This window comes from Aptenodytes patagonicus, chromosome 1, assembly GCF_965638725.1.
Source record: "Aptenodytes patagonicus chromosome 1, bAptPat1.pri.cur, whole genome shotgun sequence".
Taxonomy (NCBI): domain Eukaryota; kingdom Metazoa; phylum Chordata; class Aves; order Sphenisciformes; family Spheniscidae; genus Aptenodytes; species Aptenodytes patagonicus.
Window position 1 is genome coordinate 203,143,073 of NC_134949.1, and position 27,582 is coordinate 203,170,654.

Genomic DNA, 27,582 nt, shown 5'->3' on the forward strand with positions numbered 1-27,582 from the left:
CTAATAAAATAAAAGCTGCTCCTGTGAAGTTCCCGTATATAAATGTCAGGCGACACACAGCCGTCATGCTTTATCATAAATGCAATGGGACACAAGCCCCTTGGACTGGCTGGTTAATATTAGCACACTGCTTTGAAAACTTAAAGTGCCACAGAACCACCAAATACATAGTACATATACATACGTGTGTGTGACTACCTGCCATCACATCAGTCTGTTCAGCATCGCACCCTTTCCGAAGCCTGACAAAACCCCAAAGGAGAGCATGAACAGAGCTGGAAACATGAAGTGCAACTCAAAGAAAAGGGCAACGCTGCAGTTTTTTAAATGCTGTCTTCATTTTGCAGAGCCAAAAGAATGACACCGTGGGAGAAATCAGAGCGCTGCCTTGAAAACCCCTCCCTCTCCACATGTCCAAGACTTCATCCTTTTCGTTACTATCTCCATACTCCATTTGCCCGGATTCAGCTCAAAACACAGCACGTGAAGACAGAGGCCATAGACCCTCTGGGCCCCTGGTGCAGCCTCCTCCTCACCCCCCATGTCTCACCCACAGCTCTCCTGAAAAACATTTGCCTTTTTCTATGAGCGCCACACTGCTGACATCCCTGCGGCTGTGCTTCACCCTCAGGTCCATTTCTGCAGCGCTCCTGCCTCTCCAGCGAGCCCCATGTAACCGAGTTTGTGCACTGGGGCTCGCCTTCCCCAGAGCGGTTGTTTGGGCTTATCTTTATTGAATTTCGGTGGGTTGAGCCTGGAGTGTTGCTGCAATGTGGCGAGACCAGTTTGAATCCGAGCCCCTCCACCAGGATGCTGGAAACCCGCTGGAAACTGGTATTTTCTCTGCCATTGGGAGACCAGAGAGTTGAGCGGGGTCTAGGACAGCCCCTTCTGAGGCCTTTTTGGAAAAGCCCCTCTGATTTCCCAGGAAACTATTGATTAGTAGGATTTGAGCGGTGCCCAAGGAGTGGCAGAGCCACCTCATGGGGATTTCCTCTCTGTCGTCTCTCCCTCCCTTGCTCCCAAGAAGCAGCTTCTCAGCAGCCATTGTGATACCATGTGGTGTCACTGTGGTGGCTTCCAGACAGCCCTGGCAACCAGCCACCCTGTGACAGGAGGAAATTCACAGAATTACAGAAGAGTTGAGGTTGGAAGACCTCTGGAGGTCATCTGGTCCAACCCCCCTGCTCAAGCAGGGCCACCTACAGCCGGTTGCTTAGGACCATGTCCAGATGGCTTTTGAATATCTCCGAGGATGGAGACCCCACAACCTCCCTGGGCAACCGGTGCCAGTGCTCAGTCACCCTCACAGTGAAAAAGTGTTCCCTGATGTTCAGGGCGAACCTCCTGTGTTTCGTTTTGTGCCCATTGCCTCTGGTCCTGTCACTGGGCACCACTGAAGAGAGCCTGGCTCCATCCTCTTTGCACCCTCCCTCCAGGTATTTATACATGTTGATGAGATCCCCCTGAGCCTTCTCTTCTCCAGGCTGAACAGTCCCAGCTCTCTCAGCCTCTCCTCATAGGAGAGATGCTCCAGTCCCTTCATCATCTTTGTGGCCCTTCACTGGACTCTCTCCAGTATGTCCATGTCTCTCTTGTGCTGGGGACCTTAGAACTGGACCAGCACTCCAGGTGTGGCCTCACTAGTGCTGAGTAGAGGGGAAGGATCACCTCCCTTGACCTGCTGGCAACACTTCTCCTAATGCAGCCCAGGATACCATTTGTCGTCTTTGCTGCAAAGGCACATTGCTGGGTCATGTTCAACATGGTGTCCATCAGGACCCGCAGGTCCTTTTCGGCCAAGCTGCTTTTCAGCTAGGCAGCTCCCAGCATATATCGGTGCATAGGGCTGTTCCTCCCCAGGTGCAGGATTTTGCATTTTTCCTTGTTGAACTTCTTGAGGTTCCTGTCAGCCCATTTCTCCAGCCTGTTGAGGTCCCTCTGGGTGGCAGCACAACCCTCTGGCGTATGAGCTACTCCTCTGAGTTTGGTGTCATCTGCAAACTTGCTGAGGGTACGCTCTGCCCCATCATCCAGATCATTAATGAAGATGTTGAACAGGACTGGACCCAGTATTGATCTCTGGGGTACACCACTAGTTACTGGCCTCAAACTAGACTTTGTGCCACTGATCACCACCCTCTGGGCCTGGCCATTCAGCCAGTTTTCAATCCACCTGTCTGCTCATCCAGCCCATACATGAACAGCTTCTCCGTGAGGATCTTACGGGAGACAGTGTCAAAGGCCTTACTGAAGTCCAGGTAGACAATATCCACTGCTCTCCCCTCATCTACCAGGCCAATCACTTCATCATGGAAGTTTATCGAGTTGGTCAAGTGTGACTTCCCCTTGGTGAAGCCATGCTGACTACTCCTGATGATTTCTTTGTCCCTGATGTGCCTGGAGATGGTTTCCAGCATTAGCAGCTCCACCACCTTCCCAGGGATTTAGGTGAGGTTGACCGGCCTGTAGTTCCCTAGGTCCTCCTTCTTGCGCTTCTTGAAGATGGGGGTGACATCTGCTTTCCTCCAGTCCTTGGGCACTTCTCCCAGTTGCCATGATCGATCGAAGATGATCAAGAGTGGCCTTGCAATGACATCTGCCAGCTCCCTCAGCACTTGTGGGTACATCCCATCAGGGCCCAAGGGCTTATGTATGTGCAGGTTGCTTAAGTATTCCCTGACCTGATCCTCATTCACCAAGGGTATGTCTTCCTTGCTGCAGCTTTTCCTCTCAGTCTCTGGGACCTGGGATTCCTGAAGGCAAATTACACTACTTTAGCATGATTTGGTTTCCACGACTCACGTTAGCTGTTGTTATCACCTTTTAGGTGGCTGTAAATTGATTGTTTAATAATTCATTTTATAGATCTTTTTAGAGCTGAAGCGAGGCTGCCTGGGCAGCAGTTTCCCCTCCACTCCCCTTTGAGCTGTTTCTTTTGCCCTGACTTGTTTCCACTTTCCATTAACTCTTGCAAATAATTATCACAGATCTTTAAATGGTGTGGGATGAATTTTGTCTTCTGTTCCTCAAGTCTCTGGTCACAACTAGTCCTTTTAGTATTGAAATTACAGGAAGAAAAGACGTTGGCTACTTTGGCCAACGTGTATTAAGTAATAAGCCAATGCTCATTTTTGTCTTCTTCGTACTCGGCATATTCTCTGAGAGCTTTCGCTTGCCGGCTGGTCTGTCTCTGAAAGAAGCTGTCAGGCTCCCACCCACAGTTGTCCTGCCAATAGACATAACTTTAAACCCTATTTTTTTCTGCTTCTCTACTGTTTCCCTCTCCCTTGCTCCGGTAGGAAAGGCCACAGAAACAACAGGGAAAAAAAGATTGAAAAAGCGAGCAGACACCAGAGCTGGCGATTAAAAAACCCAACCCACCCTCACCAACCCAAAGCGCTGTAGGAGAAGCGGCAGGAATACAAAGCGAAACTCTCCCGGGGACTCCTCCCAGCGCGGAGCCGTTTCGCAGCGGAGGTGACAAAGGCAGCTCCGGGCGTGCGTGGGCAGAGCCCGCCGCTTCCCGCGGGGACGCGCAGCCGCGGCCTCCCCAACCGGGCCGCCCCCGGCCGCCGCGGGGATCAGGAGCGGCTCGGCGGCGGCGGGTTACAGCGAGTCTCTGTGGCGCAATCGGTTAGCGCGTTCGGCTGTTAACCGAAAGGTTGGTGGTTCGAGCCCACCCAGGGACGCAGCGCAACTTTTTGTGGCGCCGGCGTCTTTTTCCTCTCCTGAGGGAGGGCTGTATCCGGCCTCCGCCGCCCTTATGCCGCTGGGAGCTGCCCGAGGCCTGCTGTAAGCCCCGCGGAATCGCCGTCCACCGAGAAGAGCTACCGCCAGTCGCGGGAGTGTCGTGCAGCTCCCTGTGTCAGGTCAAGAGGGGCCGCAGGAAAACCGCCATCAGCGGTGGTTTCCGTAGTGTAGTGGTTATCACGTTCGCCTAACACGCGAAAGGTCCCCGGTTCGAAACCGGGCGGAAACACCATATTTTTCCCCGTAAGTATGACCGCTCACATTGGTTTTCCCAATTCCCTCCTTTAAAACCCGCCCGCGCAGGGCGTGGGGCACATGCCCCACGGTGAGGCACAGCCGCGCCCTCGCTGGGGAGCGGGAGGCCACCTGCCTCCTGGGCTTGGCTTTTGCACTGCAGCAAGGCCGGGAGTGGAAGCACAAGGGTGTTTTATTTTGAAGGTTTGGTTCGTTCCCCTGCACGATCTTCCATTCGCAATTAGACTTTTCCCTCATCTGCTGGAAAGGATGACCTAAAGGAGGAGAAATGAGTCTCAGCTGAAATGGTCTGAACATCATCAGAAAACTTTGGACAAAAACTTCAAAAATAGTACAATTCCACCACCAAATGACAGTGTTGTCACTGCTTGCCCCTGAACAGCCATAGTTGCAGATGTTTGGTTAGTTAACCCAGGAACTGCTACAGTTTTGGCTGGAGATAATGCCAGTTAATGGTAACTTTTATGGTGCTGTGGCACAGAGCATTTAAAAATTTCATCCTACCATGACAAAGCAAGGCTTGTAGGTAGAGGGAAGGAAAAAAAGAGAGATGGATACTCGCTGAAAGAGCTTGAAATGCTATCTTAGAAAATTCAAATGCACAACTTCTTTCTCACAGCTTTCCCCATTACTTAAGTCTCTTGCTCTGCTACACCAATAGAAAGAGCAAGCCAGTGAAAACACGGATACAGAAAAACAAAACAACCTACACAAAAGGTAGAGTTACAATACAGAAGAACTGTAAAACACTGCTTAAAGGCTCAAATATGTATTTCATACATAAAAATTATGGGCCACCCTCTCTCTAAGCCAAAGAGGTTGAACACACAGTCCACTAACAGAGGGATATAAAATAAGTGACGGCTCTCCTACTCTTCAGCTCCCCACCTCTGGCGTTTTGTTGCAGTTTAACCCCAGCCAGCAATGAAGCACCACACAGCCACTTGCTCGCTCCCCCCTGGTGGGAGCGGGGAAAGAATTGGAAGGGTAAAAGTGAGACAACTCATGGGTTGAGATAAAGACAGTTCAATAGGGAAAGCAAAAGCTGCACACGCAAGCAAAGCAAAACAAGGAATTCATTCACTGCTTCCCATCAGCAGGCAGGTGTTCAGCCATCTCCAGGAAAGCAGGGCTCCATCACGCGTAACGGGTACTTGGGAAGACAAACCGCCATCACCCCAAACGTCCCCCCCTTCCTTCTTCTTCCCCCAGCTTTATATGCTGAACATGATGTCATATGGTGTGGGATATCCCTTTGGTCAGTTGGGGCCAGCTGTCCCAGCTGTGTCCCCTCCCAGCTTCTTGTGCACCCCCAGCCTACTCGCTGGTGGGGTGGGGTGAGGAGCAGAAAAGGCCTTGACTCTGTGTAAGCACTGCTCAGCAATAACGAAAACATCCCTGTGTTATCAACACTGTTTCCAGCACAAATCCAAAACATGACCCCCTACTAGCTACTATGAAGAAAATTGACTCTACCCCAGCCAAAAGCAGCACCCGTTTGATTGAGAGGTTCTGCAACAGGACCAGTCACCAGGACCAAATGTCATTTTTCTAAAGAGGAAAGGGGAGACGCTTCCTCGCCAGGTACTTCTGTGGCGGGTTTCCCCAACCTTTACAGCTCACGGGTTATTTTAACATGCGGCCTACTTGTCCCATTTCTAAACTGGAAATCTGGGGACAGGATTACAGCTAGCCCAAACCCTGTCTTGGGCATTACAGAAGCCCCTTTAGATAGTCATTAACATAAAAGAGTAATATAGACCCATGTCCAGGGAGAAACATCTCCTGAGGGTTTCTTCAGCCTCACTGTAGAAAACGTAAGCTGGAGGCACCTGGCCCCCAACAAGTAGGCCAGGCCTACTCCTTTACACTCCTTTCCCACCCTCCACTCTCCTTCACGTGCCTCGTGGCTCCACCATGTTCTGCTGTGCTGTGCAGCTTCAGTATCTCTCTTGTAAACAACTAGGCTGTGTTTGTGCATAGCGGTGCAAAACTAAGCATGCTGCAAACTTCATCAGCCTGTTAACCTTAACCTGCTAATCCTGTTAACCTTATTCTCTCTCTTGCTCTGTCCGCATGCTGTCTTAGATCTATACTTAGACTGTAAGCTCTTCCACTCCGAGCCTGAATCCTGGTGGACTTCGAAGCACATCACACGCTTAGAGCTGCATAATCTGCTTGGAAGGTAACATGCTTTGCTCTGAGCGCGAAGGAGCTCGCATGGAGAACAGCAGCTGTTTAGCTTTGCAAAAGGAACACAGACAAGACACAATCGCTCTCATTGATACGTTGTCAGGAAGGGAATAATTATTTAAAGCAAAAAACAATGCTGGAAGAAGAACAAATGGCGATAGCCAGCCATGAAAAACATCAAGATCAAAATCAGATTTGTAATCAGCACCACAATGAATTTCTAGAACAGGTATACAGCTCTATAGCAGGTATACAGCTGAAAATCCATCCAGGCAGCTCCTTTGCAGATGGGCTGGTTTATTTTAGGCAGGATGAGAGAAGGCAGCCCTTTCTTTTTATTAAAATGTGTTTGAATATATCATGAAGTAGTAAGACCTGAATCAGAGTGCTACTTCCATCACAGAGCTGACTCTGAACTCCAAAGCTGTAAATCTGTAAGTGCCACAATTGTGCCTTTCCCATATCAGAAGACATAGACTGACAAGATCGTGTGATGCAAGAGGTGAAGAAACGTGTGAAATATAATCCCTTCAAAGTGCACAAAGCCATTAGACTTTTGGAAATTTACCCTATAACATTGATAAACCTCCAAAATTGACTAACTTCTGCTCACTAACCGTATTTGCTATATGCCCACCTAACGTATTTCTAATTGACAGAAAACTAATCCTTTGTATTCTCTTTATGGCAACTAAAAAGCTGAACATCCAGCCTACATTTTAAAACTAGTCTCAAAACAAAAAGTCCAGTAACCACCAAATTCCAAATGGTTTCTTTGGTCATGGGGTTTTCATTCAATCTCAGCTGAATTCGCACTTGCACAGGATCAGAGGCAGTAAAACATTTATGGAAACAGACAAATCTGCACAGCATCATCTTTAGTTAACTATTTCAGAAAAAAGGCAGCAAAGAACTTGCAGCACTAACAGATTTAGTTTCATACTTACTTTAATCTCAAGTGCTATTTATTTGCTTTTGGAGCTTCTATACATTTGTGCACCCATACGCAGCTGCAGACTGAGGACTCCCAACATCGGTTTGCGGAGGTGCTGCCAGGGGCGACCAGAGATTCTGGCTTCTGTCTCTGCATATATGCACAGCAGATGTGCCCCCATACCCTTCTCTACTACATAATCCTTACCACCAGGACCTTCTCGTCTTCCAGTGGGGTCTCTTCCTCATGTTGCCCTATGCATTCTGCATCACTCCAACCCCAGGCTCGCCGCTTCACTCACCCCTGGGTCTGCGTCATGTCCCGAGCCGGTGGTGAAGGAGTTCCCTCTTCACAGCTGGGGGTAGCTACAATCCAGTTGGTCACAGACGGTATCTACACTTGCAGGCAGCTCCCCACTGCTTGGGGAAACCTCTGCAACAAGCAGTCAGGGGTAGTGAGACGCCGCTTTTTAGTGTTTTGCATATATAGAAACCACTGGTTGGAAAACTCCACAGGAAAATCCTATCACCCCCCTCAAGTCTTGCCGAGGCACCTATTTTATTCACTGATAAATCAAAGTCTAATTTTGGTCAGCATTTTTTTGTTTTTAATAAAGGAATTCACAAACAGGCAAACATTTCACCAGCAGTACACCGGCACTTTACATTCAGAATCCATTGATTTGTTTTCTATTGTAACGTTATCAATTACAACATTTAAAACGAAGAAGGAGCTCAAGTTCTTTACAGAGACTTACATTTTAAGAATGAAACCATTCACTGTCTGAAGTGCCAGTTTGATAAACATGTACGTAATTGCAACAGAAATAGCTTGGCAAGGTGAGTTCAGTGCCACTGACAGTTTTTCAAACACTTTTTGAACCTGGTTCAAGCAATCCAAGACCATTTAAATCTGTAGCCGTGCCTTGTAATAACAATTATGTTCAACTGCATCTATTGGAAGAGTAAGATTGAGGACTTACATTTTGAACCTGGGATCTAAAACAATGAAAAAATGCAGAATACCTCTAAAAATGGCTGAAACAAAGACTTGCTGATAAAACCCTTGTTATTTCCGAGTACAAGAAAAATGTACAGCTAATCTAATTTAGCATATAATACCCCCAGCTCTGTGTCTGTGAATTTAAAAAAGACTCCCATCTAGCAAAACGAAAGCTATAGAAATCCAGAAACACTAAGATGTGAATCCCTCTGCTTACTCACTGCTGTTTGCCACCTCTTCCATTACTTTCTTCCTATTGACCCTCCCTCTCCTTGGCACTCTCGCATACGGACAGGGGTACCCTGCTCTAGCCATGAAAAGCTCCTAGTGACAACAGAAATGGTGCTAACTCACAGTTAACTTTAATTTTATTAGTGAATTTGCAGCTATGAATAACTAAAAGTTACATCTGATATTCTTGCTTAGTGCTGCAAACTCTGGCCCAAATCTTACTAATTTTACTTAAAAAATAACCTGGCTCAGAAGAATATTCTGCCAAATTATATTTTCAGTTACCTGGGATGAAAACTCAGTACGTGCCATAATTTTAAATAGTAAAATTTCTACTATGTATCCATCCTTCCTTGGATCCAAGGGGTGTCTACATCAGGGTGAGCTTGTTGAACAGTAATTCTGAAAAGAGTACGGTTCCTGACAGAATACCAGCCTCGAGTTTAGTGTTGCAAACGATCCTTGTATCAAAGGATGCAAACACCCCTGATTACAGAAGGTACTTTTTTGTTTTAAATGTCGAACAAAAAAGACTTCAGGAGTTGGGGGATCCTGTAAAATAAATCACTACTACCTAAACAACATTTCTTACGCCATTACATCATCAAGACTATTGAAGTTTATTATTTCTCAAACTCAGTAGAATATGGGTAAGTTTTCCATATTAAAAGCAGCAAAAATTAAGACTCACAGGAGCTTTTAATTAAAATTCATCATATCTGACAGCTAAAATAACTGCTTCTCAGAAAAATAAAAAGCATTAAAACCTTATTGGTCTGCTACAATGAAATCTTAAGAAAAAAACCCTCAAATTGTTCAAGTACAGCCAGTGTGCAATTAAATTAGTTAGAAAACATAATTTAATAGTGCTTTGTTTCAAAATATACATAATATTGAAAAATACTTAAAACCAAGAAACCGAATATTTACCAAGTTTCAAACAGAGTTTCATCAAAATGAGGTAAATCTATGTCACCTGCTATTGAGCTCGGTGCTGAAATGGAGAACAGGTCTTCAAGGATATCTTCCCTTGTAGGACTTTCAAAAGCAAGTTTCTTCACGCTGGGTTTGCTTATTGTATGAAGTTCTGAATTACTGTCCTTTACAGGACTGTAATAGTTGTGGTCCTCACTTGTCATTGCTGCATCCGGCACACTGGTCTTCTCATCAGATGCTGTTGTTGCAACACTGCTATCCACCATTTCCATATACATACATTCCTCTTCACTTTTTGGAGCCTCTAAGGAAGCAACAGTTGAAGTAGGGGACAGTAATTCTGCCAGTATTTCATCATTGTTATTATGGCTAGCACACCCTGATACAGAGTTAGCATTAAATTCAGATTCATTATCTGCGACATCAATCTGATACTGCAGTTCCCTTAAAAAGCTCTGCAATAATTCACTGTCATTGTGAGATTCGATCTGTGATGGGGTGCTTACATCTCCACTCACAGGTTTTTCATGTTTCATCTGTTCCACTGCTAGCCTATCCAGTGAAGCCAACTTCTTTTTTTTAGCATTAAGTTTTTTTAACAGTTTTAGGCGAAGTTTTTTTGTTTTGTCACTATCTGACTCTTCTGCCTTCCCAGAGTTACAGCCAGGTGAATGGAACTGAGTCACTTTACCTGAGGTACCCAACGTACTTCCTGACTTATTCCAAGTTGGACCTTCAATAGTGGTACGACTTGCTGTTGGAAGACGAGTGCTTTGAGAAAATCCTTTGAAATTTGATAAAGGATGAGTATTATTAGTCTGAGGAACCACTGACTTCGGGGTCTCTGTCGTTTTGTTTGTACCTCTGCTTTGAAACCCACCAAAGTTACTTGCTCCCTTAACTGGCAACCGCACTTCACTTATTTTTTGCATTGAGGGAGTTTTGCAACTTCTCTCATTCTTGAGAGCTGAGGCACTTGAAGGCATAAAAGAAGTATTCTTGCTTAATAATTTCTTTACCCAGCTTCCTACAAATCCTTTTTTTTGGTCTTTGTGCGAAGGCTGAAAGGAATTATTGGCAGCAAAGGAATTGGCAACCTGAGAATTAACCACAATTTTGCTTGCATCTTTCAAGTCAGGTGATTTTTGCATAATATTCTCTACTGGTGACGACTTCTTGTTTAGCTGTAGTTCTGAATTTAACCCATGTTCTCTGTTAGGTAAATCAGTTCTGTCACCTGTTCTTTGAGCAAGTGATGAGTCAGATGGGTCAGGGCCGTGTTTTCTGGGCACAGGAGGAGTAATATCTGCTGGGTTCAACTCTTCTAGAGGCAAGCAAATGCTGGAATTTTCATATAACGCGAATTTGTTGTTCACAGCTAGACTAGTTCCAGCAAACTCTCCTGTATACGGAGTGTTAGGTGAAAAAGCTAATTCCCCCTGTTGCGGTGTGCCCATTTCAGCAACAAGGTTGTTTCCCACCATCTGTCCATTCAACAGCGATTTACCTTGTGAGTCAACTTGAATTTCTTCAAGCATCAGTGTTACAAGATCATCATGTGCCAGATTTTCTAAACCATGATGAACACTACTTTCATCCTCAGCTACCTGCTGCTGTTTCTTATCTGGAGTTCTCACAGAATCCTCTTTGCGATGTTCTGCAGGTATTTTGTCTACAGTGTTATCAAACCCACAAGGCAACACTGTGGAATTTGACTGTACATTATCAAGAGGAAAATCTTCAATATTTTTACTCTGGAACTGTGAATTCAGTTCTTCTGGCACATGGGATGTTTTCTTCTCCCAGATAACAATATGAATCTCTGAAGGAGGAACTTCAAATCTTTTATGCCTCTTGCAATATGGACCCTTTAAATCATCACATTCAAGCCAAGTTCCTGAAAAATAAATAGCAACCAGTGTAGAGACTTTTAAAATTGAAGTCACTATCCTCAGACACTTGTCAAATATTTTTATTAACCCACTCCCCTGACAGGCAGAAAATAAAGTGGTTTTTTTTCCTCCATTCTTTATTACATCTGAGAAAACGGGGAGGTTTCCACTGTAAAAAGATCACACACAAGCAGAATTTGCAGCAATATTATTACAGGTCAGAGTAGGTCAGCCAAAAAACAAAGCTAAGTTTTTTTTGTCTGAGTTAATGATGCTGACATCTTGTCTGAAAATACCCGCACAGGTATGAGCGAAGAACCACCTCTCAAATTAAGTTTCTCTGCCTTTTCATTGCCTGGGTGGGAGGCACAGGGGTTTAAAAGAAACTGCTCATTCTAATAATCTGCCTTATCATCTGCAAATTGTTCATAGATCATGAGCAAACATTTTACAGCTTTAAGAATTTAAAAATAGATACATATGATACATAAGATGTTCCTAATTAGGTGCTTCCCAGCTGCTTCCTCTTCCTATTTCTTCTTAAACTCTGGCAGTATGAGTTAGACAACTTTCATGTTGTCAGAACACTTGATAAGACTGCACTCCGTTCTCTCTACAGAAGCATGAGAATCAAAATACCAACTTTTCATCTTCTCTGATTATGGATTTCCCACCAATGATACAACCATCATACAAAACTAGAAACATTAGTAATGTTTCTAACATGGGTTTGTGCCTTCCACCCCTCAGGTGCAGTAAAGTTCAGAAAGGAAAAGAAACTTCATTAATGCTGATAGTTCTATAGGTTCCCTTGTTTCCAGCCAAGAATGGATTAATAACTGGCTTCAGAATAACCAATACCATCTGTCCCACAGCCATGCCGAGACCGTATTTTTAACTTCATGGAAAGTTATGAAAGGAATCAAGTCTACCCAAATAACTTTTCCCAGTGAGTGCAGTGCAGAACAGAACACTCCTGAACAAATCAGCTAAACCAAACCGAAACCTTCACCCTGTATAACAAAGTTCCTACAATTATTCACAGAATTTTAATATGAAGTTTAGAATACAGACAAAAGAAATCCCTGTTATTATATATGGACTGTTGAGACTGTTGCAGTAATCCAACAAACAGTATTTGATGTAGACTCATGAAGTACTGTAATAGAATTTATGGTTCTTACCATCAGGATTCAAAGACCAAGTTATGAAGTGCTTCTTATCTGTTTGGTACTGAACAATAGCTGTTATTTGGTAGGTGTCTTCTTCAAACTGAAATGAATAGTTCTTCACATTGTTATGTGGCAAGCCTTCTACGAAATGTAACATTAATATTGAGGGCACTCTAATAAAGAAACAATAAAGAACCAGTTTATTACAACAAAATAGTGGCAGAAGTTCCTAACGAAAAATCACAAGTAAGGCATCTCAAAGAGTATGTAGTCCTGCCCTTACTATTCTACTTCCACACAGGACTCTTCAGATTGCGTGGTAGTCAAGCGATAAGAATACCCCAACTGGATATTCCATTTTGTTATAGATGGGGAGAAAAAAACCCACCACCACATAAGGGATTTGGGGAGTGGGGAAAAAGGTGAGAAAAACAAGAGAGAACTGTGCCATAACCACAGTAGGAAAGGACATTGTTCCCAGCCCAAACTAGTAAACAGATGATCAGACAACCGTTTTATCCACCAACGGCAGGGGTTGTGGAAAGGCTGACAGTGGATATCAGTTGTCTATATTTACTACGTGGTCATAAGTATTTATGACCTGGCTCAAACACATGTGCTAGTCAGCATGTTAAACACTGCTCTATGTTTCATGTTTATTAAACACTATTTGCCATTTCAGCATTTAAGAATGATTTAAAATCTTAAAAAGTGAGTATTTATCAGAGTTTAAAGTTTAGAATTTCTGTAAACCCAAGATAATAGTTTGGTTTTGAAAGTGATACATTCACTAAACGAAGTGTCAGAATTTTATGTATTTTATTTTCAAGTTCATGTATTCAAACTTACTTTTCCAAAATCATCTGTCTTCTTTGAGATCTATCACTACAGTTATTACATGGTCCAATGTGAATAGCGTTAAGTGGATGCCAATCAGGGATTATATTTGTGAATGTTGTTAGTGTTTTCCTAAATCTGGACACACACACACACAAAAAAAAGAGTAAGTTGAGTTGCTGATCAGAAAACAATAAATATACACACTTTACGAGGAGAAAAAAGTTACAAAAAGGTTATGACAAAGCCAAATTCTATTCATATTCATGCCATTTGTGCGAATTCCACTGTGACTGCATCACATCCAAGTCAGCACTGAATTCAGTTCTGCCAAACAGTATCAGTCACCATTTGTTCTCAGCAGCTCTGTGGCCTTCAGTTTCACATTATTTGCTCTTTCTCCCTTAGCATGTTATCTCTGTTTCCTTTCCAACATAAGACAGAGCTTGTACCAGGATCCGCATAATTTACTAGCTAATACAGAATCTCAAGGAGAGAAGGAAGCGGTAACAAATTATCTCAGAATCCATGTTATACAAGGTTTTGTTTTCAAAAAACAGTACATTCAGAGCTGAGATTACACTGAGGTTATATTGTAAGAAAATACAATGTACGGGATATTAAAGTGAAATAACGTAGTTTATTCATTCATTAGCCACAGAAAGGACTTCCTTTATATTCAACCTAACCTAGATATTTCAACTTTTTAAAAAAAACACAGCATGTAACAACGGCTCTTGAACATATCCTATTATGCAGGACTACACATTAGCTGGCAGTGTAAGATAGCATTAATCTCATCTCACTTGGGGATCTAGAATTTTATTGTATAAACCTAAAAGAGTAGAAAGAAACAGGTATTTTTCAAGTAAAATGAGCTGTCTTCTGAAGGTGTCTCTTTTTCTGCTGACTCTAAAAGGAGCCTGAATGACTAGATTGTACCTGCAGCTATACAGAACTAAATCAATTCTCAAGAAATTACTTCCATGTAATACTATTTTAAAATAGATAAATTATGTGAGCTAATCTCTGATTCTTTGTAATCCAAATTAATATTACAGATATTCTTTAGAACCACAACAATCTGTATACTCTCAGCAAAATATCAGAGTGACAATGGCCAGGGACTCACACAGTTACCTATTATTTCTTTCTTAATTAAGTGATAACGTGGTTTCCTAAGACATTACACAGCAGTAAACTATTTGCAAATGCTAGCCTACAAAAGTGGACTGTGTAAAACTTCACCAGTAAGCTTAAGTTGTACAAGACCTGGAGATATGAAGAAAAAACAGCTATTATATGCAGATTTAAAAAGGTAAGATAGCTACTTAAATAAAAATCTCACCGATCCTGGTATTTGTAGCCACAACATACACATTCAAACTTCCATGAAAATGAATGCAAGAATAGTTTCGCAGCTTGTTGATCCTGTTGTAAGAGTAAAGGGAGTGCAAACACTGGACTCTCCTTCTTACCTTCAAAAATGGGCAAAAAAAAAAAAAAGTCACTGGGTATTTGAAATCAGCTTTCAGTACTTCAAAAAGGAAGAAGATAAGCTTACTGCTATGATTTTAATTCCAGTTATCCCTTCAAGGCTTTATTTCTAATCCTCACAGCAAAGGGACTGATCCATGTTATTAGGTTGTTATCAATGACAATTTCATGACCACAGCGCAGTTACAAAGACAAGAATATGCTCTCTAAAACTTCAAAACCAGTCAAGGGACAAAACAGCTGATCACACTGTAAAGTATGTGTATGTCCCCAATAAAAACAAATGTATTTGCAAGCTGTCTTGTATGCGTACATACTTTTATGTACTGACATACAAGGCTTTACACATAGTTTCCTGAAAGTAAATACTGAGATGCGGCACTAATTACTTACCCAATTCACACTTAAGCTGAGGCTGTATCTGTGTAAACATTCTGTTTCTGATTTCATTGAGATGAGATTCTGCTTTTGGAAGAACATCTAAAGAAAAAAATATATATGCCTTCATGTATTTGTGTAACACCCCCACCCTTTCACACGGATAGGTACCCTTAACATGCACTCATTCTCTGCAAACTGATGCCTTTCATATTGACCTACACTTGCCTAAAACTCTTGGTAAAATAGCCACTAGTTGGTATTAATTGATTTGAAAATTAGAGAAGAATTTACAGAAGTTATACGTGTGTACCAATAGCTAGATAGTCACGACACTTAAGGATAATGTAACCAGACATTACAAACCCTGGCGATTCGGAGATTAAAAGTAGATTTTTAAGATCAAAAGTGCAAAAATTTGCTTACATGCTTTCTAATGATGTTATACAGTTCATAATAAAACATTTAAATGTGTTGTTCCAGATAAAATACTGATTTACTAAGTCAGCCTTTAAAACAGTAAAAATAATTTTTTAAAATAGTGTACTTCATATATCTTAGTATGCATTTTAAATTTGCAAGTTACATTGTTTATTCACACATTCTTTAAGCACAAGCAGGAACATAACCTCTACTATACAACCACGATCATAACCTGCACAAATTAAAGGAAGGATTTAGAACAGCTGTTGAAATTATTTATTACTTATAAAATCTATGTATATAAAAAAGGTAAAAAGACTCTTCCTGCAGCTCTATTGCTTTTGGTTGTTTTTAAAAACAACTGTATATAAAAGATGCTGAAAAACTACACAGAAAGACAGAATAACTACTACACCTATTCTCCACAACAATACTCTTCATCCAATCCCCTCTCCACTATTACTCAAATAAACTAATTTGTTTTGCAGCAATTCCTGGAAATGAAAACGTTTAAGTTATCTCAAATGACACTATATTCCAATACCTAATATCCCCATTTAAGGGCTCTTGCACATCAGAGCTCCTTTGCAAACAGCACAACAGAGGGGAAAGAAACACATCTCAGACGGGTTCTGTGATGGTAGAGGGCTTCCACGTAATAGCTGAAAACCTAAAATCAAGAAGCCTGACTTTCTGGCAAGCAGAGTGTATGAACCACTTCCGAATCTTTTTGGATTTTTTTTTTCCCCCCTCTGTAAAATAGTATGTTTTTTCTGTCACAAGGTGGATTAAACCATTTTGTACCTATTATTTTTTCCAGGAAAGACAGGATATTCTTCAAGTTATCTAACGCTGTTCTGGGACTACAGTTTATATATTCAAACACACACTTTTCCTGGAATGTCTATTGAAAAAAAACTCATGAAAGGTACTGGCTAACCAGAGATCTGTATTAATTCTCTTAACAGATGATCTCTTAGAAGTTCAGACCTATGACACCAATGGGTCAGTTCAAGAGGACTAAGAAAAACAGATCTTAGTTTAAGAGTCTTAAACTGAATCCACAGTACAGAAAATGATCAAAGGCCATACTAGTAGATTACAGTGACACACCCTCCGCTGACTCCAGCTGTGCTGCCTGCAAGGTTGCCTCCAGCTGCCCATCACTGCCCCTGTGCTTGGAGGTTACAGTCCTCGAACCTGTTAAGCTGCACATGTGAGTACTCACTAACCCTTTCCAGATAAGATGAACCAGGTTAACGTGTTTGGCTAATTTTGACTGAAACAGGTTAGGAAGCACTATCATCCACAGCACAGCTTGCAGACCTCAGGGGAAGCATTCCTTCAATAAGCACAGCTGAAGCCAGAAGAGAACATTATCTTCCCAGCTTTACTATTTTTGGTGTGACAAGGCAACTGCCCATTTATACAAGGATATAAACTACAAAGGAAATTATTTTGAAGATAAAGATTAGAACAGCATCCTAATATGTTAACCGACAGAGGGGAAGGAAACAAAGTAAGGCTCAATTACATAACCAATTCACAAATTCTCTGTGTGGGACATGACAAAAAATTCAAAAGATGCTTAGCGTTTGATGCTTTCAAAGTGTGCGCGTTTGCCCCAAGAAAAACAATTTCAGAGGTTACCGGGATTCTGCTAGATAAAGCACACTACTCTGCAAATTCACGGTAATGAGTTGTAACTCATTCTTTTGTGATCTTGAAATAGAACGGAGGCATATTTAAGTACACTGTACTAAATTTCACATATTTGTAGCAGATCAGACCAGTGTGAATATGAAGAAACAGCAGCTAAATTTACTCACCTTTTACTTTACTCCTTTTACAGGTATTCAGAAGCACAGTTGCTTGATTGTATTTTGTTAAGAGTTCCTTAAGTAAACATTTTCCATCATTATATTCTTCTGCTAGAGCAAACTTTAATGTTTCTAAGTGCACCAGTGCTGACAAAATACAATCTAACCAACAAAGATTATGCACGTTTCTCCACTGAAGACATAAATCTGTGTTATTAGCAGAAACTTTATCATCTTTGAGCAAAATTTCAGATGTTGTTGAGCAAAGTTCAGAATTTGGCAAGAGTTGTGTTCTGGGACTAAAAGTCTTAGCAGGACTTTCTTGATAGTTGGTGTTGGTGGTTGTTTCAAAATCCACCTTCTGGATGCAGGACTCCACATTGTTATTAGGTTTTTGCTGGTTATTTTGTAATACATCATGTAGGCTTGACTTGGGAATACATAAGCTATTCTGATAGCATTTGACAACAGGGTCTGTATTAATAGTGTGCTCAACATTTACCACATTATTAGTTCTTGCTTTTTTTGGATGTGATTCAACAGGAGAAAAGTCACTGATATCACACAGTTTCCTTTTCTTATGAGTAGATGGAACTTGATGATTTTCTGAATCAGCAGAAGTAATTATGCTGTTCAATGGTTTATAACCAAGTGGGTAGATACACTAAAGGAAAGAAAGTAAGTTACAGTGAAATCTACAAAGCAATTTCAGGTGAACAACAGCTAAAAAAAGTACAAACCATACTCTTAAAATGCAATGTAGGATGTCTGTAAAGTGATATGTTAATGAAACCAGTACATAAATTCAACATACGTATGACAGGAAAAGTGTTTTATCCAACCACTGTCTTATAAGCAATTGTGAAGTAAATACATCAGTAGTGATAATCTACACTACTTTTCCAGTAAATGCTTCCAACCCCTGAAAACAACCTAATTTTGCTAAGGAGAGTCCTCTTCTTCTACTCTGCTAGATCCATTCCTTTGGGGTACAGATCTGGCATTATCACCTCATGCCCGAGAGATTCCTGGTGCCAAAACCAACAGGGTACCTTTCAGGCTAGCCCAATGCATTACACCAGGTGTTGGCAGGGTCTTAGATATATAGCTATTCTGCAACCAGAATATAGTCAAATCCGCTACTACCAATCTCCAGAACGATACTATGATTATTTAAAAGTGGGGAGGGATGGGAAAAACAACTCAGAGACCCATATCTAGTCTAGTCTAGTCTCTATCTACTAACTTAAGGGCACCAGTCCGTATGGGATTGCTATACCCTCCCCACATATACAAACAGTGGAGAAGGGAGAGGCAGCAAAATCACGACTCAAATATTAAGCAGCACAGAAATCCAGATAAGGTTAAATTTAAAAGGAAGGAAAAAAAAAAAGGAAAACATTGTAATTATAATTACAAACCTATTTGCATTACCCAGACTTAAAGAAGGAAAAACGGGAGACTCACATCTGCAAGAGCTGTGTATTAGTTACATGGATCATCAAATTTTCGCCTTGTATTCTGATTCGTACAAAGATTTATTTAGTACCACTTGTGTTCCCTTGTTACGTAAGTGAAACTCTCCTTTATTCATTTTAATCTACTCTTTTTAATTCTTTAGGGCAGCTACCTGTGCCTAAACACTGCATGTACACAGGTTAGTTATGGTTTTGTCTATACACAGGCAAACATCATCCAGCATATGGACTCAAAGGGGTCCTATTTCAACAGCCTCCTTACCACCAACAAAGTCTTGAAGAGGTGTAACTGCTGAAGGTAAAGGCCTCTACACGAACAAACAAAACTGTCAATTAGTGTAATACCTGAGGATTTTCACAAAGAAAAATGGACTCTTGAAAATTAATGCGGTAAGTCCGTAAAACTTGGATCTGGCCCTTCTCTTTGCAGACTGGACAATATTCACGTGCAGTTGTTTCCACAGGACTACAGTTCTAAAAAAAAAAAAAAAAAAAAAAAAAAAAAAAAAGGAAAAAGAAGAATAAACTTATGTATTTCATATATTATCTCAAGGCAAGACATACATACAAACGAAGATAGAAAACCAACGTGCAACTTCTAAATATAATACCTAATACAATATGAAAAAAACCCTAGATTGTTTTTTTTACTTAATATTTATAAGATATATATTCATATGGTAGAGTGTTCTAAATAAATTTATCTTTTGATTTAAATATTCAAATATTTAATCAGGTATCTTTAACAACACAATTATGCAACATTTCATTCTACTTGAACTAAACCACAGGACACTTATTGCCAGGGAACACAAGCTCAGATCTTTGAAAGACAAATCAATTTTCATAGGAATGCAAACAGTTGCAAAAATAGTGCCAGTAAAAAAATCATAGGCACAGATTTACTTAGAATAATCTTTCGCCATTGTTATAGATTTCCGTGGAAAATAATTTTGAGATTTTTTTTTGTAAAATTAAGACCAATTAAAAATCTCTCAAAGCAGAGAAAAATATGAACTTTGCACACATGTAAAACAAGTTTCAACTGACTTTTCCCAAATACCCCACCATGTGGAGTGTCGATTTCCCTATACCAGTCCCTTCTCCAATCACTTGCAAACCATTTGTAGTCTTCTGGGTATCCATCATTCTGAGCCACTGGCTAATTTATGTCACTTGTAACAATGTCATGACCACTAAGGATTTTTCAAAGACTCCTGAAAAATAAGAAGTGAATAAAACAATTAAAGAAAAATTAGATTAAATTTTGGGGAAAAAAAGTATACCACAATAATGCAGCCTGTATTTTCTGTGAGAATTAATTCAGAAGAGTATTTTCTTAACTGAAAATACTTATTTTCTAGTGCAGATTATGAACTCAAAACTTTAAATTAAGTCACATAACATATTTAACAGCTTTAGGCCCTGAATTTGCAAGCTTATCTATTCTTTGCATTCTACAAGGTCTCGCATATTTTCCAAGTGCACTATACTTTGCAGAGTGTAGATGTCTTGCCTGGGCACCTCAGCTTACTGCATCTAACCCTCAGAAAGAACTAACTTCTTTAAAAATGGCTACAGTAAGATCCCATGCAGTTCTAGATGGCTGCTGAGGAGCATCAAAAAAACAACCAACGAAAAAAACCCCACTGTTGCATCTTTCAAAACAGTGACTCTAGTGCATAATAAACTATTAAAAGTTTATCCTGCAAACATAACAATTTTTAACTACAGAAAGGCATCCTGCTGTTACTGCCACTTTTTGGAAACTTCTCCTAATGTTATTTTAACAATGTTACACACTTCCTAGCAAACTATAGCTCTTCCACAGTATCATTGCTATATAACTCTATTGCATTTTTTACAAGTGACACTGAATATTCTATTTTAAATAATTTCTCAAATTCAGGGCCAAATTTTGCCTTTCTCACATATCACACATACACACAGACACATTTGTGGAGGACAACTTCAGTATGAACCAGGTACATATCAGAAGGCAGCTCCTTAAGTCCATTCCTTCACTGGCACTGAGGCTAACTACATCTTGAATCAGCCAGAAAAACACAGGGGTTTACAACTACAGGACCCAGTTCTGCTCCTGCTGACTTCAAATGCAACTAACTAGAATAAATACATATCTCTTTAAGATGCAGGAGGAAGTTAAGGTAAGTTGAATTGCAAAGTCATCAATGTAATATCTTTCCTTCAGCCACAACTGTTCCCTTTTCATTAGTTCCACTGAATAACACCCTCTCCCACACCATGATGTCCTTTCAACCCTTTCTTACACTACAGCACTAACTCAGGTTATAGATCCTTTTGAAAAGGTGGCGTTCTCGGCGGAGCCGCTGCTGGTGTTTCCCACCCACTACATGGGGAAGGAGGGTTACGTCAGTGACACCAAGACCTCGGTGGTGTGGGACGACGAGGCCACCATCACCAACTGGGACCGCGCCAAGTCCCAGAAGATGAAGGAGCAGCAGGAGCTGTGGCGGGAGGCCCAGAACTCCGACGTCCTCCAGTCCCCCCTCGACAGCGCTGCCTGGGATGAGCTATGACTGGGGTGGAGGGGACATGGAGGGCGGGGCAGGGTGGGGCGGGGCGGGACACGCACTGTTCTTAAATTCTATTTTTATATTAAAAAAAAGAAGAAGAAAGAAAAAAATTTATTAAATTAAAAAAAAAAGGGGGGGGGATCGAGTGCATCAACAGTCAGTTTGCAGACGACACCAAGTTGGGCAGGAGCGTTGATCTGCTCGAGGGTAGGAAGGCTCTGCAGAGGGACCTGGACAGGCTGGATTGATGGGCCGAGGCCAACTGTATGAGGTTCAACAAGGCCAAGTGCCGGGTCCTGCACTTCAGTCACAACAACCCCATGCAGCGCTACAGGCTTGGGGAAGAGTGGCTGGAAAGCTGCCGGCGGAAAAGGACCTGGGGCTGTTGGTCGACAGCCGGCTGAACATGAGCCAACAGTGTGCCCAGGCGGCCAAGAAGGCCAATGGCATCCTGGCTTGTATCAGAAATAGCGTGGCCAGCAGGAGTAGGGAAGTGATCGTGCCCCTGCACTCGGCACTGGTGAGGCCGCACCTCGAATACTGTGTTCAGTTTTGGGCCCCTCACTACAAGAAGGACGTTGAGGTGCTGGAGCGTGTCCAGAGAAGGGCAATGAGGCTGGTGAAGGGTCTGGAGAACAAGTCTTATGAGGAACGGCTGAGGGAACTGGGACTGTTTAGTCTGGAGAAGAGGAGGTTCAGGGGAGACCTCATCGCTCTCTACAACTACCTGAAAGGAGGTTGCAGCGAGGTGGGTGTCGGTCTCTTCTCCCAAGTAACTAGCGATAGGAGAGAGGAAATGGCCTCAAGTTGTGGCAGGGGAGGTTTAGACTGGATGTGAGGAAAAATTTCTTTACTGCAAGAGTGGTTAAACATTGGAACAGGCTGCCCAGGGAAGTGGTTGAGTCCCCATCCCTGGAAGTATTTAAAAGACTTGTAGATGAGGTGCTTAGGGACATGGTTTAGTGGGCATGGTGGTGTTGGGTTGATGGTTGGACTCAATGATCTTAGAGGTCTTTTCCAACCTTAATGATTCTAAGATTAAGAGAAGGTCGAAATGAGATGATGGTGTGTCCTATTGACACTTTCAATGTGTTCAGCAGCGCTTTTCAGAATTACCGGGCTGTAGCATGTAAGGACAGTATACCCTGACCTATAAAACTAATGGTTGTAGTGGAAGGTAAGAACATAAAAGTATCAATCCACATGCCTTAGAGCGCATGTTCAGTTTTCAAAGTCGAGTCAGAAGGTGTACAAGAAACAGCATGGTCCTGGGCTCACTCAAGGTAAAAATTAATGAATTAGCTCAAAGTATACAAGCTTCTTGGACTATAAAGGAAAGGCAAGCTCTCCAATTTTTCATACAGTGGCAATAGCACTATCACACTGTGACTCAACTCTATTATCATATATTTAGTCTAGCCAGGAACTTGATTTTTTTTATACAATTACAAGTTGTGCAGATATCAACCACACTAAAACACATAACAACTTTACTTTCCATGCTATAGCTAGTAAGAAAACGTCTCTAACTTGTTCAGGGGACTTTTAGTCAATTCCTTGGCCTGAAACAGTCTCAGCTCTCCAGAGTAAATAAAATACATAGATCACATGACTGGAACTCTAGGCAATTTCTCACCACAGAAATACAACACACTCAAAAAGGTTAGTAACACTAACAACCTGCAGGTTATTCTTTTTTAAGCATGCCTTGGTTTATAAAACATATTTATTTCTTTGCAAGTCCCTGTTTTCCCTGTCATCCCTCTCAAAAGGAAAGCAAGTATTTTTTTCAGTTATGTTCTCTGTTACTTCTGCTCTTCTTTTTAAAGCTTAAATACTGAGATGTACAATACCTCCCCCAACTATAATCACCCAGCAATAGTACTACAGTACTGGAGTCCAAGACTTTCATTGCACTTATGAATATAATAAGCATTTAAAAAAAAATTAATTGTCCTTTTATTTCAAAGCCATAGACACAACAAGCAAATAAAATGAGTCTGCCAGTACTAGACACACAAGGTGGTATCAAGTGGTCTGCCTGTACATTTCGGTATTTGTAACATTACAGCAAGTTATGAGTGATCTTTACACGATGTACAAAAACCGGGCATTAGATCAACAGTTGCCAAGAAAAACAGCCCATTAAGACTGCTGTATCAAGTACTGAAACAACCCATTGTAGCAATGTGTAATATCCTCATTACAGATGGGAACACACAGGAATGCGCTTTCAAGCTTACTGGGTCATGTTCTAAACCATTTATGCTACTTTCCTTCTTTTATCCTGGGTACTTGAAAAATGTAATACAAAATATGCTATGGACCTCATATAATTATTAATGCTATGGTTATGCTTCCTTGAGTAGATGAGTTCATCTAACAGCTCGCTGCTGCAGAACGGGGAGGTCTCTCTTCTCTTCTTTCTCTCCCCCCACCTTCCCTGACAGCTCATATCCTTGTCAAACTTTCCACAAGCTAACCGAACTCACAAAACAGCAGAAAACTCAGTAAAGCACAAGTTTTCCTGCTATTCTAGTGAGTTAAATTTGCCTGTTAAAAGGTCCGATGAGCTACCGAGCTGACAGGGCAGAAGACAGAAAACAAGGAAAAGGTAAAGGATTGAAGAGATATGGGTTTGATGGATGGACTGTTAGACAGCTAAGGAATCGGCTGGATGGCCGCATCCAAAGAGTTGCGGTCAACAGCTCAATGTCCCAAGTAGAAACCAGTAATGAGTGGTGTCCCTCAAGGGTTTGTATTGGGACCAGTACTGTTTAATATCTTCATCAATGACATAGACAGTGGGATCGAGTGCACCCTCAGCAAGTTTGCAGATGACACCAAGCTGAGTGGTGCAGTTGAGACACCAGAGGGACGGGATGCCATCCAGAGGGACCTGGACAAGCTCGAGAAGTGGGCCCATGTGAACCTCATGAGGTTCAACAAGGCCAAGGGCAAGGTCCTGCACCGGGGTCGGGGCAACCCCCGGTATCAATACAGGCTGGGGGATGAAGGGATTGAGGGCAGCCCTGCCGAGAAGGACTTGGGGTACTGGTGGATGAAAAGCTGGACATGAGCCAGCAACGTGCGCTCGCAGCCCAGAAGGCCAATCGTATCCTGGGCTGCATCAAAAGAAGCGTGGCCAGCAGGTTGAGGAACGTGATTCTGCCCCTCTGCTCTGCTCTGGTGAGACCCCACCTGGAGTACTGTGTCCAGCTCTGGAGCCCTCAGCATAAGAAAGACACGGACCTGTTGGAGCAGGTCCAGAAGAGGGCCATGAAAATGATCAGGGGGATGGAACCCCTCTCCTATGAAGAAAGGCTGAGAGAGTTGGGGTTGTTCAGCCTGGAGAAGAGAAGGCTCTGGGGAGACCTTATTGCAGCCTGTCAGTACTTAAAGGGGGCTTATAAGAAAGATGGAGAAAGACTTTTTAGCGGGGCCTGTTGTGACAGGACAAGGTGCAATGTTTTTAAATTTAAAGAGGGTCAATTTAGATTGGATGTTAGGAAGAAATTTTTTACAATGATGGTGGTGAGGCACTGGCACAGGTTGCCCAGAGAGGTGGTGGATGCCCCATCCCTGGAAGTGTTCAAGGTCAGGTTGGACGGGGCTTTGAGCAACCTGACCTAGTGGAAGATGTCACTGCCCACAGCAGGGGTGTTGGACTAGATGATCTTTAGAGGTCCCTTCCAACCCAAACCATTGCATGATTCTATGGTAAAAGGAACCTGGACCTTTTGGTAATAGTGAGCTGTACCTTGTGAAAGAGTACCTTACAAATAAAAATCAGTTACAAACTGCAGTAAGCCGGTGACAGAACAGTGATTACATTATAGTGAAGTGAACATCTCCTCTTTATTTAAAGGCTAAAGGGACACTTAAAAATGACCTTCCTGTAAATCACCTTACAAGTCTTCTTTCCTTCATCTAGGGGATATTGACAGATGAAAAGAAACAAACAAACAAACGTCTGAGAAAAAAAGTAAGAAAAAGTTCCATTGTGTTGTTACCTATCCATTCTTTATACAAGAAGAAATCAGAGTATTAAGTTTTTTCTTTATCTGACATCATAACTATAAATATTCAAATCTCATTAAAAAAAAAAAATTACAATTTTGGCCACAAAACGTATTCCATCAAGTGCAACAGTAACAAGATGTCGTTGCTGTCACAAAGTAACTCTCTCTACAGCGCGGCCTGTAAGTGCTGGGCAGAATTGCAAATCTCCCTTACGTGGAAGCAAACACAAATTTCTTTCCTGAAAGAAGCCTAACACAGACTAAGGCAAATAAAGATAAAACTGATGAAGTTGCAAAGTAAACTAGTGTGCAACATTATTATTCCGCTGTTCTAAAAGTTTCTTCTACAGTCAGACTTCTCTTTAACCTCTTCATGTTAAATGCTTTGGTGGGTGTACGACAAGGGAGAGGGACTACATGTTTTGTTGACAAATCATTCAGTCCTTCTGAAAAAAATGTGAGTTAGGGTGGGAAAAAATATAGCCTAAACCAGTGCAGTTTATTACAGCTGCAGTTAAGAGATGCAAGATTTCAGGAAGGGATTTAGCGTAGGCAGAGCCTCAGTCTCTGACCCAAGGCAGTGGAAATGAGGGGCTGTCGTGGTTTAACCCGGCAGGCAGCTAAACTCCACACAGCCGTTCACTCACTCCCCCCCGCAGTGGGATGGGGGACAGATCGGAGAGGGGGGAAAAAAAAAAAGTAAAATTCGTGGGTTGAGATAAAGACAGTTTAATAGGACAGAAAAGGAAGGGATACTACTACTACTAATGATAAAAGAATATACAAAATAAGTGATGCACAATGCAACTGCTCACCACCCACCAGCTGATGCCCAGCCAGCTCCCAAGCAGCAGCCCCCTGGCCAACTCCCCCCAGTTTATATACTGAGCATGACATCATATGGTATAGAATATCCCTTTGGCCAGTTTGGGTCAGCTGTCCTGGCTGTGCCCCCTCCCAGCTTCCTGCTGGCAGGGCATGAGAAGCTGCAAAGTCCTTGACTAGCCTAAGCACTACTTAGCAACAACTAAAACATCGGTGTGTTATCAACATTATTCTCACCCTAAATCCGAAACACAGCACTTAATAAACCTGGTTAAGGTTTTCTTCCCTAACCAGGAAGAAAATTAACTCTATCCCAGCTGAGACCAGGACAGGAGCACAGGGGTGGGCTGCCAGCTAACCAGCTGCCAAGGCTGTGCTGGCCCAGCGTGCTGGTTGCCACCCTTCCTTCAACACCAAAAGGTGCTCAACTGTTTCAGATCAACCTATGGTTAAACAGCCTCCTTGATTTTTAATCCACATCCAGAATGATCCATATGCTATGGAAAGACTGTAGAAGTAAAAAAGTGTTTATAGAGTTAATTGTCAGAACATAAGAAAACTGTGCAAGGGGAATATATGTATATACACACATGCACTAGTACCTCACCAAGTGCATCTTTTATTAGACAGTGCCTTCAGCCAGCGGTACCCGAGCAGAGAGAACGCACACCTTAACCGCACAGCTACTGACATGAAATAGTCGGCATTTAGAAACCCGTAAGGCAACCGCTCCACCACAGCCCACGGAACAGGCACCCCCGCAGCCCGCCAAAGGGCTCGGCGTCGCCCGCAGAGCGCCGCGCACGCCGGGACCGCCCCTCCCGGCGACAGCCACCCAGCCTGCCGGGCCCCGCGGCGGGGACACGCGGCACGGCCCGAGCCCCGCTCTCACCTGCTGGCTGCCACCGTGCCTCGGCTCCCCGCGTCGCCGCTCCCGGCCCTCGGCGTCGCGCTCCCCGGCGCCCTGCGAAGCACACACAGCCCTGGACCCGAGCTCGCTCGACCCACCGGCTGCCTCCCCTGAGCGGCCTTCCCGCGCGGCCCGCCCCCGCCGCACGTGCGCTCGGCGGGCGCAGGCGCGGCCCCCCGCCGCGCGGCCGTTGGGCGCCGGCCGTTACTCACCGGCCGTTACTCGCCGGCCGTTGCCTCGGGGCGGCCGGCGGCGTCAAGCGCGGCCTGCGCCGCCGCCCGCCCGGCTGCTGCGCAGTTTCCGGCGCGTCCCCGCCGCCATGCCAGCCCGCCCCGCTCCCGGCAGGCAGCGGAGGCGGAGCCAGCGGCGGGCGGGAGCGGGGCTGCGCGGCGGCGGCGCGAGCAGCGCCTGAGGTATTCTCTCCTCCTCCCTTCCCTTCCTCCTCGCTTCCTTACGCGTGGGCGGT

General features: G+C 43.0%; 1 protein-coding gene and 2 non-coding genes across 4 annotated transcripts; 2 read left to right on the forward strand and 1 right to left on the reverse strand.

Annotated features, from left to right (window-relative positions):
• Positions 1-3,618: 3,618 nt before the first annotated feature.
• TRNAN-GUU (transfer RNA asparagine (anticodon GUU)) lies at positions 3,619-3,692 on the forward strand. Its single transcript has one exon. It is a non-coding gene; the product is annotated as a tRNA-Asn (tRNA).
• A 217-nt stretch (positions 3,693-3,909) lies between these two features.
• Positions 3,910-3,982, forward strand: TRNAV-AAC (transfer RNA valine (anticodon AAC)). Its single transcript has one exon. It is a non-coding gene; the product is annotated as a tRNA-Val (tRNA).
• A 3,737-nt stretch (positions 3,983-7,719) lies between these two features.
• On the reverse strand, positions 7,720-27,164 carry USPL1 (ubiquitin specific peptidase like 1). Of its 2 annotated transcripts, XM_076364300.1 has the most exons (9): positions 27,099-27,164; positions 19,852-20,018; positions 19,147-19,275; positions 17,333-17,987; positions 15,096-15,182; positions 14,554-14,683; positions 13,218-13,343; positions 12,381-12,541; positions 7,720-11,201 (listed from the first exon to the last, which is right to left on the reverse strand). In XM_076364300.1, exons 2-9 carry the CDS (start codon positions 19,948-19,950, stop codon positions 9,295-9,297), a joined length of 3,294 nt encoding a protein of 1,097 aa, XP_076220415.1. In that variant the 5' UTR covers positions 19,951-20,018; positions 27,099-27,164; the 3' UTR covers positions 7,720-9,294. The 2 variants fall into 2 exon arrangements, with proteins under 2 accessions (XP_076220415.1, XP_076220416.1); XM_076364301.1 differs by lacking the exon at positions 27,099-27,164 and having other exon boundaries at positions 19,923-21,356.
• Between the last annotated feature and the right edge of the window lie 418 nt (positions 27,165-27,582).